Source organism: Lytechinus pictus, chromosome 16, assembly GCF_037042905.1.
Source record: "Lytechinus pictus isolate F3 Inbred chromosome 16, Lp3.0, whole genome shotgun sequence".
Taxonomy (NCBI): Eukaryota; Metazoa; Echinodermata; class Echinoidea; order Temnopleuroida; family Toxopneustidae; genus Lytechinus; species Lytechinus pictus.
The window spans coordinates 15,551,793-15,564,388 of record NC_087260.1 but is presented as its reverse complement, the minus strand read 5'-3'; the positions used below and the strand labels follow the sequence as shown (position 1 = coordinate 15,564,388).

General features: G+C 38.1%; 1 protein-coding gene across 2 annotated transcripts in view; it reads right to left on the bottom strand.

Moving 5' to 3' along the window:
- LOC129278577 (cadherin EGF LAG seven-pass G-type receptor 1-like) overlaps positions 1–12,596 on the bottom strand; it is a 91,720-nt gene that overhangs the window by 10,549 nt on the left and 68,575 nt on the right. For both annotated transcript variants that reach the window (XM_064110928.1, XM_064110929.1), the window contains 5 exons: positions 7,716–8,002; positions 7,076–7,141; positions 2,677–2,751; positions 2,002–2,125; positions 74–196 (listed from right to left, as the gene is read on the bottom strand). In XM_064110928.1, the coding sequence (XP_063966998.1) occupies positions 74–196; positions 2,002–2,125; positions 2,677–2,751; positions 7,076–7,141; positions 7,716–8,002 (675 nt within the window). The remainder of the gene's footprint in view (positions 1–73; positions 197–2,001; positions 2,126–2,676; positions 2,752–7,075; positions 7,142–7,715; positions 8,003–12,596) is intronic.

The following is a 12,596-nucleotide window of genomic DNA, read 5'->3' as shown; positions in this document are numbered from 1 at the left end:
AAATGAATAAATAAATAAAATAAATAAATAAATTCAATGAATAAATTGTTGAAGCCATTGGTTATCATCTTACCACCATCGCCTGTTGCCGATGCCGGTATTTTGACCACGTACGAATCATTGTTGATCCCGGCTTCGAGTCTCGGTCCAGGCGCTGTCGATGAACAGGTAGAACAGATCGGAATTACCTTCAACACTGAAGAGAGAAAGAGTGACCACAAAGGATCCAAATAAAAGTAATATTTCAAGCTTTAATAATTGACCGGCCTGTTCATGTTTTCGGGTATATTGTGCACCCCCTCTTCCGATGTGTCGTGTAAACATTGGACAATACGCATCTAGATTATAAAAGAGCGACTTTTGCTTCAGAATTCTTAATGCATAAAAGTTGATTATCTCTCATTTCCTTGCGACTTTTTTACAAAATGGGAATCTGATCCATGGGCCCGTTTCATAAACTGATCCTGATAAAGAGTTACAACTTCGGTAACTTTGCCGTGATTGTAATTTCTATGGAAACCTTGATTGTGATTGGCTGCTGTGACATGTTACCATGGTAGTTACCATAATGACAAAGTTACTGTAGCTGTAAGTCTTTACAAAACGGGTCGCAGATCTTTGCTAGCTCGTTACCGAATTATAAAATACTGCGTGTCTTATCATTGTTATTATTTCTCACTGTAGTAATGGAAATAATCCCCCTCTGACTTAGACGTGCAAGTTCTTGAAAACGGTGTCAAATCATTCCTAAAGTTACTCTTAATCTACAACCTCTCATCATATTTCTCAACTCATCTTTCTTTTTCTTTGAGTTTCATTAATCAATGATTCTCATGGTACACAACCGTTTTCATATTTTCTACAAAGGTCAAAGTTATTGGGACAGAACCGCGTGCGACAAGCTTACTCCTTCGAGACGATTTTGATTGATGAAACTACCGAATGACTCATTGCCCGCTCCCCTAACCATGTCCCAGAAAATGCTCTAGAAGCTGAGAACTACGAACAGGCCAGTGGAGTGTTTCATAAAACAATCAATAAGTGATTGTCGCCGACTAATTTTTTTTTTTATAGAACCAATCAGCTGAAAGTATTTCCGTAGCTTAAAACAACTGTCCGTAAAAATCAACGACCATTTTGTTTCGTGAAACGCTTCCTATAGTACGGTGGAACCACGCCACGCCAGACACTTCTTAGGTCACACCTTGTCATTTTCAAGCTTCGTTTGCCATCTTTGATTACTTCGAGACACATCTCCATGTGACTGTCTAATGACCACGCCCGGTTTGATATTAAATTAAATTGAATGTTTTTTAAATGACCTTATACGTCTATTTTATTTTTATATTTAAATGGCGTTTTAATTATTTCTGCGATTCACTACTGGTGAATGTTTATTGTTTTCTTCTTCTTCTTCTTCTTCTTCTTCTTCAATTATTAACATCGATATCATCGATATCATTATTATCTTCTTCGTCATGATCATCATCATCATTATCTTCGTCATCAGTCAATATAATCATCATCATCGTCATCATGATCATCATCATCCTCATTACCAACATCAACAACAAACTCATCATCATCATCATCATCATTATCGTCATCACCATCATCATCATGCACCACTATCAACACCATCTTCGTCATCATTATCATTAACTTCTCACATTTCATCATTAATATCATCATCAGCAGCAGCATCATTATTATGATCATCAACGACAAAACCAATAGCAAAATCATCATCATCATCGCGGTCATCATCATCATCATCAACATCATCATCATCAACACTATCATCATCATCATCTTCGTCACATGATAGTGATAACCCTCAACTCCACCATCATCATCATCATCACCATCATAACTATCATCATCGTCATCATCATCATCATCATCATCGTCATTATCGTAATAATCATCATCATCACCACCACCACCCCACAAAATATCATCTAAATCACTGTCATCATCAAGTAGTCAATACTGACTCACCTAGCTGGTCATTTTCGATGGTAAGGGACATCCCAGGGCGGGAGACTACCTCTGCTAACGAATCTACCAGACTGTCCATCTTCTCAACCAACTCAGTTGCCATGGTAACGGCTGCATCATTACTCTGAGTCAGATAATTATAACAAGAACATTGCAAAATTATATTTCTCTTATTATAAAGCAGAATACCTATCATATAGGCAAACCATCCAAATTTTATACAATGCCCGTTGAATACAGCGATCATGAAATTTGCTGATCGTTGATCATGTTGATGGCTCCTATGTATTAAACATCACGACAGATTTAATTGAAAATGTTGTTACTTTGAAAAAGCACACATGGAATTGTCCATATACAAATAAGCCATCTACTCGGTTTCGTAATTGGGTCTGTGTTATCAGCATGCATTTCATTCTGATTACACAATTTTAAACGTGACGACATTTCATTTTTTTTTTCGTTTTCTCTACACATCCTAGTTAGCATATGTATAGGCTAAGATGGTGGAAAAAGATCTCCCTTAATTGGATAAGAGTTGGACGATCTATCATATATCACCGGAAGAATTTGATTTGAGCTTTGCTTCTTTGGTACACAAATTAATTTCATTTGTGTCAGGAGCTGACATAAACAGAGTTTAAAAGTAAAACAAAACAAAACAAATTGACTTACTCCTGGTTGATCAGGACCGAATGAGGGCGGTGTGTCTATGATATCATCCAGAAGAGCTAGGGTTGTGTTATCAGTCTAGAAAATGACATGAGGGGGAGAAAAAAAAATGGTTTATCGATCATTCTCATGAATAGTTAGCAAATGATATTGTTTTACCTGTGGCCATTGCACTGAGTTGTTCGTAGTTACGAATGAATTTACAGACGACGGGTGACCCCCTTTTTGTGCTAAATGACATCTTGTTCTTCTCGCATGACCTCGCTGGTCCGCACGAGAATTATTTTCATGGAATAATACGGTTGAAAGATGATACACAATCCTCCTTTTCCCATCTTCTCTACCCATAATGCTTCACTTGGGATTATCCGTCTTGGGAAAGGATAACCGTAGTCTGGAGATCAGACACCGAAGCATTTCTAATTAAATCGTATAAATCCCATTGTTTGACAATGCTTGACCTATTAACGAGTAAAGCAGGCCGTCAAATATCTTTTGGGACGAGGCTTTAGTCTGGTTGAGATAGGGGCTAAGTGGGGGCTTCAAAAACTTAATTAGGTTTTTCGAAATTGAAGAAGGTGAACTACTCATCCCTAACATCTGCACCCCAAATTGAGAAGCTGTGCATTGATGTACAAAATTCCTTTCCTGAATTTGAAATAACATGGTATCTCATTAAGAAATCAGCTGTGTGCTTTACTCAATAATTGCGCCGATTTCGTTCCCCCGATGAAATATCAGTTTCCTCTGGGAACGAAAAAGCGAAGGGAATGTATTTTTCATTATATAGATTTGAAAAGTAAGTTAAGTGTGCGTTTATCCTTCAAAATGTGGTCTTTCTCGAGGGGGTGGCACGTAAGCATTTTCAGACATAAGTACACGCCAAATAGTGAGGCATGAAGGTATTATCGACTGGCGTAGTGGAGGGGTTGATGGGGTACTTGGGTATGTATAACATGAGTATGCTAGGAAAATGCAAAGAATTTCAAGATCAAGTACTTATTTGCCCCTAAACATGCTTAAACTGAAACCTCATGGAGAACCTTCGACACCATTTAATTTAATTCTGCTGCATTAATATATGATACAAACCTTTTCAAAATACTTTATGTAATGCTAAAAGCAAATAGATAGTATAGCAATTAAGAATTAACTATTTTCAGTAATGCAACAAACAAAATAAGCGAAAATCAAATAGATTTATCGTGGTTCATTCAACATTGCACTATTGCAAAAGGAGGGCTGTCATCATGATCAAGTGTGTTTGAAGGAATGGGCATGGCTATTTCGTCACCATTAGTTTAGGATGATTTTTACCTACTGATGTATTTGATTTTTTTTCACTTCGCCCTACGTTATCAGAGACGGGCATAATGTCGAAGGGGCAATCGTCGTCGGAACAATTGTCGGAGCCATCGTCGTTGGAACAATTGCCGTGGAGCATTACTGTCGCGGAGCGAATGTCATACATCGAAGTGCACCCCTTGTTCAGGGACAAGATCTTCCAGGTATGTTTGGTCACCATGGAAACGGGCATCAATTAGGGAAGGCTATGCGTTGGCGGTAAAACGTGAGGCGTCACCGTGATGTACATGTGACATGGATGTAAGCATGCCCATTAGATGTGTACGGTAGGAGACCAGTGTGTTTCGTGACGTCCTATTTCATGTGCTCAATTAGGCACATGAGATACATCATCGGCGAATGGTCTGGAACGAGTTTGGTCTACGTGTAGGCCGTGGAGAAACATACAAGACGGCAATGATAGTGGATGACTGTCAAGATGAATAGCAATCTTTGATACTCTTTACTCTTTCCATTATTTTTTAATGTTCTTTCCCGCCACCGTCGTCCTTGCATTCGTACTATCTTTTGGACTTGTAGTTTTTTGCTTCTCTCCATTTCCCTAAATGTTATTCGTTTTATTACCGTCTTTCTTAATAATAATAATAATATTCCGCATTTATATAGCGCTTAACACATCGGAACGACGTCTCTAAGCGCTTTACAGATATATTATTACCCCGGTCATCGGATCATTGCATGCCCGCATACAATGTATGCACCTTCTCCACTCCCTGGGGAGCATTCCAACAAGAGTTCCAAGACTCAATTGCTAGGCATACTACATAGGCTTTCGCATCCTACCGGGTACCCATTTAACACCTGGGTGGAGAGTGGCAAATTGTGGATTGACGCCTTGCCAAAGGACGCTAGGCCATGGTGGGATTCGAACACACAAGGCGAGAGTCAGAACCGCTACACCACGGCGCTTCCCATCTCGGCTTCTCTGGTCGCTCTTGTTGGAGATTATACACCTTTTTTCTCCATGCGTTCTGTTTTTGTTGTCTCTATTCGAGATGATATACCATTACATAAATCTGCATGTCTTCTCACTATAAACAATATTTACTCTTCTCACGATTCCTTCCATTCCCCAATTATAGTTCTTGTCCTCCCCTTTCATTACGCTCTTACCCTCATTCAACATTGACTTCGCTTTCTTCTATACGAGCTTTCGTCGTTGTGGATGTTGTCATTTTTTTTCTTCTTCGCCTTCTTTTTGGCCTCCCACTATCCGCTTCTTCTAATGCACCATCTTTAATTTTCTCCTCCTCCTCTTATTCTTCTTCTTGCATCTTTTTCTTTCTTTTTAATCTCTTTCTTTCCATTTCTTCCTTGCCTTCTTTTACATCTAACTCCTATTATGCCTTTTGTTCTCCTCTTTCTCCTAATTTTTTTCTTATTTTTCACCTTATATATTTTTCATCTGCGTCTCGTCTTATTCTTCTGCTCGTTGGTGTTAATGCCATCGCCGTTTTCTTCTGCAAATTACCTTTCAATGTCCACCCTCTTTCTGCTCCTCTTCTTTGTTTTTCTTCTTCCACCCTCCCCTCCTCATCTTCCTCTTCTCGTTTTCCTCTTCTCCTTCCCCTCCCTCATCTCAAGGCTTAATCACACCCCCACCCCCACCCCCTCCCCTCTCCCTCCCCTCCTTCCTCCAGTCTTCGTCGACTGACAAGCATGCGCGGTATATGTTATCAAAATAACAAACACGATAAAATGGAATATCTAACATGCCATTCCAATGGTTTTTAAAGACATTAATCGCTAACCAGCCGAGGTCCATATACCTCAGTCCATTTGAAATGTCACTAATGATGTATCATACCAAGAGGTTCAATTGCACTATGATCGACGACCGATTGGATGTCGAGATCCTGACTGGCATTGGCTTTGATTACGACATTGAGTGATTTAAACGGTAATCAAAGTGAATAATGCTTCCCCCACACTGGCGGAAATGAAAAACCGTAAATCAAACAGGACTAGTTTCCCGGCATGTTGCCCGTGCAAACATCGTCTAATGAACTTGGTCTGTTCAAAATAAAGATGGCATAAAAGCGATGATGTTTCGTTCATTATTTGCGTAGAAGACCGCTGTCGCATAACTCTTCCAAAACCATGATAAGCAAGTCAACAATCAGATAAGAATCAACAGAATTGAGTTAACATTATTTTGATTGACAAATAATACCATACCGGTCGACCCTTTTCTGAAACGATAAACCAAGCGCTAAAACATTTGAGCCTAAGAATAAGTGGCGTCGTAAGTGGATGGGAAATACATTTTACGAAAAGTCCTGTGATGGTTTTTCAGAGAAAAATACGGGGGAGAGAGAGAGAGAAAGAAAGAAAGAGACAGACAGAGGGAGAGAGGGGGAAGCATTCAACAAACTCATTTAAAAAGGTACAAAATTACTTAAAGGGATGGTCCAGGCTGAAAATATTTATATCTAAATAAGTAGAGTAAAATTAACGGAGCAAAATGCTGAAAATTTCATCAAAATCGGATAACAAATAACGAAGTTATTGAATTTTAAAGTTTATAAATATTTTGTGAAAACTGTTAATGCACATAGTCATGAATATTCATTAGGTGGCTGATGATGTCACATCCCCACTTTCTTTTTTCTTATGCATTTATTACATGAAATCATAAATGTTTCATTTTTTCATACATGTGTAAATGATGTGTCTCCGTTATGATGAAATAAGTTACGGCAATAAATAACTAATGCACCTAATCAATTGTCAATCCAATTGTTTTTGTTCTTAGTGGAAAATGTTTGAATAAACCTAATTTCATGAAATAAAATACAAAAGAACAAGTGGGGATATAACATCATCAGCCTACCTCATGAACATTCATGACGACATGCCTAGAAATATTTCACCGGAATAATGCAAATATTTAAAATTCAATAACTTCGTCATTTGTTATCCGATTTTGATGAAATTTTCAGCATTTGCTCTGTGAATTTTACTCTATTTATTTAAATAGAAATATTTTCAGCCCGGAGCATCCCTTTGTTTGTATGAGATAAAGAAAATTGCTTACCGTGAAACTCTTAACAAATGATTCGATCTGTACTTTTGCCTCACTAAGAGCAACTCTTGCATTATTCTGTAAATGAATAGATCAGAGAAAGATGATAAGAGAGAGATGTGGGAGACAGAGGAACAATGAAACAGAGGAACAGAGAGAGAGAGAGGGGGGGGGGGGAGAGGAGAGAGACACACACAGATAAGAAAAAGATAAATCAGATGTGTCAATACATCTCCATACTTTTATTTTGACGAAGACTAACTTTTAACTATAGATATCTGTAGAAATAAGGGGTTTCATGGAATAAATATTGGAAACACAACATTTGGGTACAGGCAGGACATAAGTACAAAAATTATATTTTTTATGGCTGCGACCTTCTTTCAATCCGATAATCATAAAATGAAATTGGTAAGATCTAACTTTTTTTTTTTACTCTAAAAAAAGCAACAACAAAAAAACCGCGTGCCTCCCAATGCAAATCCTTGTGTGTTTTCTTTGATATGTATGTCAACGTTTAAATGAAACACATAGTGGCTATTAATCCATATTTAATTATTTTTATATTGTTGATATTTCAAGTTGATATGTGGTACATTTTATCCTTCAAAATAAAAATAAAGTAAACCAAGGCATATTACAGAGAACATACCAATTTTGCTTCTGGCGACGATGACCCGTCTGGGGCGTGTTGATATTGGGAAGTGGGCGTGACAGTTGAACTAGGCATGGTCTTAGTAGTGGGCGTGGCCATTGTAGAAGGCGTGGTCTTAATAGTGGACGTGGCCATTGTAGAAGGCGTGGTCTTAGTAGTGGGCGTGGCTATTGTTGTAGGCGTGGTACTGCTAGTTGTTTCAACCGTCGTCAGCTCAGTGGTAACCGCATTCGTCGGTTCAACAGGGATTAACGGTGCTTCTTTACAATGCAGGAACTTAAATACTTCAAGAAATAATGAAAATATTGAAAATATGTTAGTTCTAAAGGTAGTTTGAACTCGCCTCTTTACAAACTGTTCAACCTCATCTCGGGTCTATTTCAGTGGAGCATTTGATGAATAAATTAGTTTTTTCACTAGCACCGACAATAATTGTCAGTGCTGACTAAATACGAGATTATTGATTGGCTGAGAAACACTGGCCTCTCCGTTGCTATGGCAACTGTCAGAAAATGACAATCAGTGTTAGTGCCGACAACTTTCATCAAAGCGCTCCCCTGGCCGACCAAAATGGCCCCAGATTTAATTTTTACCTTGACTGGAACCTTGTTGTCTGTGTTCTGATACAATATGTTATAATTTATTTGAAAAATTAAAGGCATCCATTGACTTGATTTAGAATCCTAGAGACCACATTCCTGGATTAGTGTTCTTAGCAATCACTTAGTCCCTCTATCCCTACACTTTTAAAGGACAAGTCCACCCCAACAAAAAGTTGATTTGAGTAAAAAGAAAAAAATCCAACAAGCCTAACACTAAAAATTTCATCAAAATCGGAAGTAAAATAAGAAAGTTATGACATTTTAAAGTTTCGCTTGATTTTACAAAACAGTTGTAGCACATCCTGGTCGGTATGCAAATGAGGAGACGGATGGCGTCACCCACTCACTATTTCTTATGTATTTTAATATATGAAATATGAAATTTTCTAGTTTTCTCCTCATTGTCAAGTGAAACAATAATTAATTTCTCCATATACATGTGGAATCAGCATTATTTAATACGGCATATTTCAGTCAAGTTGGCCCTTAATATTAATGTCAAATCTTTAGAAAATGAAACATTGTATAATTCAAACAATAAAAAACAAAAGAAATAGTGAGTGAGGGACATCATCGACTCTCTCATTTGTATATCACTGAGTTGTGCATAATTATCACTGTTTTGTAAAAAAAAATAAGCGAAACTTAAAAATGTCATAACTTTCTTATTTCACATCCGATTTTGATTAAATTTTCAGCATTATGCTAGTTTGATTTTTCTCTATTTTTTTAAAATCAACATTATTCTGAGGTGGACTTGACCTTTAAAATAGTTGGAAAAAATACACAACTTTAACTAACCCTGTGCAAAATACTGTCCACACAACTATTGGTCAAAATATGTCCAAATTGGGTAATAAAAAAACTAATAATTGGGTAATAAATTTGCTCAATTGGATAATAATTGCCCAGAATAAATATATATATTTTTACCAACATACATTACCCAACACAGTGGACAGTAACTATGTTGCCCAACATTTGAAGTGTGTATATAGCATATAAAGTGGCTATCCAGACTTCCTATTTGTCCGAGGGGACACCCCTTCCCCCCTCCCCGAGAAAACCCTCCTGACCGTATTCATCCGACAATCCAAAATCCTCATTTGATTTAAATTAGTTACATGAATGAATGAATGACTGGAAACTCATGGGTTTAGCCGTACAAATGAATAATGATTGCCGGAGCGAATGAAGCAAATCGAGGGGGCCTAGTATCGGGGAAGAGGCGGCCCTAACATCAAGCTTCATTACCTTCAGCACCTGTGCCGATGTCAAGGAACGGAATCTTAAGCAGAAGGCAGTAATGAGAGTGCATGGGAAAACAGACATAGGGAGTGTTTCACGAAACGAATTTTCAGTAACAATGTGGCTCTGAGCTAATCAGATACAATGATTTCCGTAGCTTATAACACGAGTCATTGAAAATCATATTTTTTCTCAAATGCCCCCAGGGTGAGAGAGAGAGAGAGGGGGGGCATGTGAGTGTATGTGTGGGAGTGTGTGTGGCCTGTTGCGTATATTGATGGGAGTGTCGTGGCTGTCAGAGTACACGCATAATTATGGAAGCTCGAGGCTCGATTCTGATTTTTAAATTTTAATAAACAACAAAATTTTGAAATTGTAATTCAAACGAAAATTCCGATTAAGACATGACGAAAAACAATTTCATATCTAAACTAGATATCAGTAATCGGAAAGAGAGAGGGGGGAGAGAGGGGAGGAAGAGAAAGAGGAGGTAAGGGATAGAATGAGAGATATGGGGAAGGATGAGAATGAAATGAAAGAGAGAAGTGGAAGAGCGTGTGGGTGTGTGTGTGTGTGTGTGTGTGTGGGTGTGTGTGTGTGTGTGAGTGGGTGCGTGCATGTGTGTGGGTGTGTGCGTGGCGAGAGGGGGAGAGAGAGATAAATAAATAACAATGAAAATAGGCCGCGAAAACTATGTAGTTACATAATAAAGAAGACTAGAGGAATAAAAAAGAAAATGGAAAAGGGGGAGAAAAGAAGGACAAGAAGGAGGAGAAGAAGAAGATGAAGAAGATGAAGAAGAAAAAGAGGAAATAAAGGGGAAATGGTTGTAGTGTCGTTTATAAGTGAAGTCTTTGAGAACGTTATGAAACCCACTTACAATTAGATTTCCTCAGCAGTAATTGCAATTAATTTTACGACTAAAACTTTCGTTACTATGTAAGCCTCCTTTTTAGCTAATCAAAACTCAAGTGGGCCTAATTACAATCATGAAGCATTCTGAACGAATATTAAATTATGATGATAAACGTGAAATATTCTTCACATATCCAGAGAACAGTATTTTAATCAGATGTCGATTCATGTAATCACATCTCAGTAATAAGCAGCGCTGCGCCTTGTTGAGTAATTGGACGCCAGGAGTTCCCCGGGAGAAACGCTCGAAATATCACCGAATAAGCGAATTAAGATTTCTAGGACACCATAATCGTCTGTATTAATCACTTTTCTTCTTACAAGAGTATTATGACCGTGATGCACCCTCCTACGGTTATAAGACCCTACACAATGTAACGAAATTAGCATTTATATAATAATTCTTATTACATAGAACATAGGATCAATCCTGGGAGAGAAATTGGACGTCCCTCTATGAAATATGAAGACTTTCTATTCAGGCAAAGTCATTACATTGACTTATGTTTTACCCTCTCAAGTTTCACTAAATTCAACACGACCTATTAATTGTAATCACTCTAAACAATATCAGTCATGTTAGTCTGTTGCCATCCATTACATAATATAGATACAATTGGAAACCAAATTGGTAAAAGTAAAAATAAAACCCTCATTGCGAATATATTCTCATCGTTAATTCCATGATGGGGACACAAGGAGGGGATACGAGTCGCAGATCCAGGGATGGTATTTTTGCCAATAAAAAGAACAACACGGTTTTGAACGAAGATGAAGAAGAAGAAGAAAAAAAAAGTGGGGGGAAAGAGGAAAAAGAAAAAGAAAATAACAAAAGAAAAAAAAGAAAAAGGAGAAGGTGAAGAAGAAAACGAAGGTGGAGAAATAGAAGAGGAAGAGGAGGATAAAGAAGAAGAAAACAAAAAACAGAGACTGACTAATGATATCGAGAATTTGGATTGAAAAGATTTAAAATAAAAGGGAGATGTGAGATGGATTTGTAATGTAAATGATAATATCTCATCATTAAAATTGAGTGCATTTATTCCCTGTTCGAGAATAAAAACCATGCGATTTCGTCAGGGGCGGCTCCAGGATAATTTGAGGGAGGGGGAGGGGGCTAGACGACCAAATCTGAGAGCATATTCCACAATTGAATTATGTGTGTATTAAAGAGTTACACAGCATGGATCTCTCCTTTTTATTCCATTTTATCATCTTTCTTCTATCGTTTTTTCTCCTCTTTTTGTTTAAACTATTTTGAAAAACTAATAGGGCGATCGCATCATGCCGCCCCCCCCCCCCCTCCCGTGGAGCCGCACCGGTACTTCAATAACACGCGATAGGAGAGAAAAGAAGATGATTATTGCTTTTCTGCTTAACCAATCTATCTTTGGTAGTAAACGCAGACGATGGTGTGATCCTTAATGAAAGTGATGAATATTTGATGGCGGCAAACAATCGTGACGCCACGAAGAATCATGTTCCTGTCACGTCCTCGTCTTCCGGACATGATGACCAGTGTCCAACGGTCAGCAGTCTGATGGCCAAGGACATGAAGGATAGAGGAGGAAAGATAGAGGGTTGTGGCTCAGCGGATAAGTCTCCGGACTTAGAAACACAAAGTCCGGGCTTCAAATCCCATCGCGGCAAACGCGTCCTTGTACAAGGCCTGTATCTCTGTACATTTGCCACTCTCCACCCGGGTGTATTAATCCGGTACTCCGAAAAAAGGAATTCCGGCTCCGGCAACCACATGGTCGTACAGTTCAAAATAAAGGTGGAATTTTTAAATATGATTTTTGTGTTTAATGTAAAAATTGTTTCTTAATTCATTTCCTGAATATTCATCGTACACTCTTTTTGTGAGTAATTGTTTCGGTTTGGACCGTATTTGTTGTACATGCGTAATATCGGCAGGGACCACTCTGTCATGACACCGGTGACCTGCGACAACAAAATTGTCAGTATAACCTTTTCCTTGAGTAACAGTACACCTTCATCTATGTCAATCGTAAAAATATAGATGAAATATATCTTGAGATTAATGGCTTTTGATTTTATGAGGACAGAATGCAGGAAGTTATGCAAAGAACGAGTGATATCAACATCACGA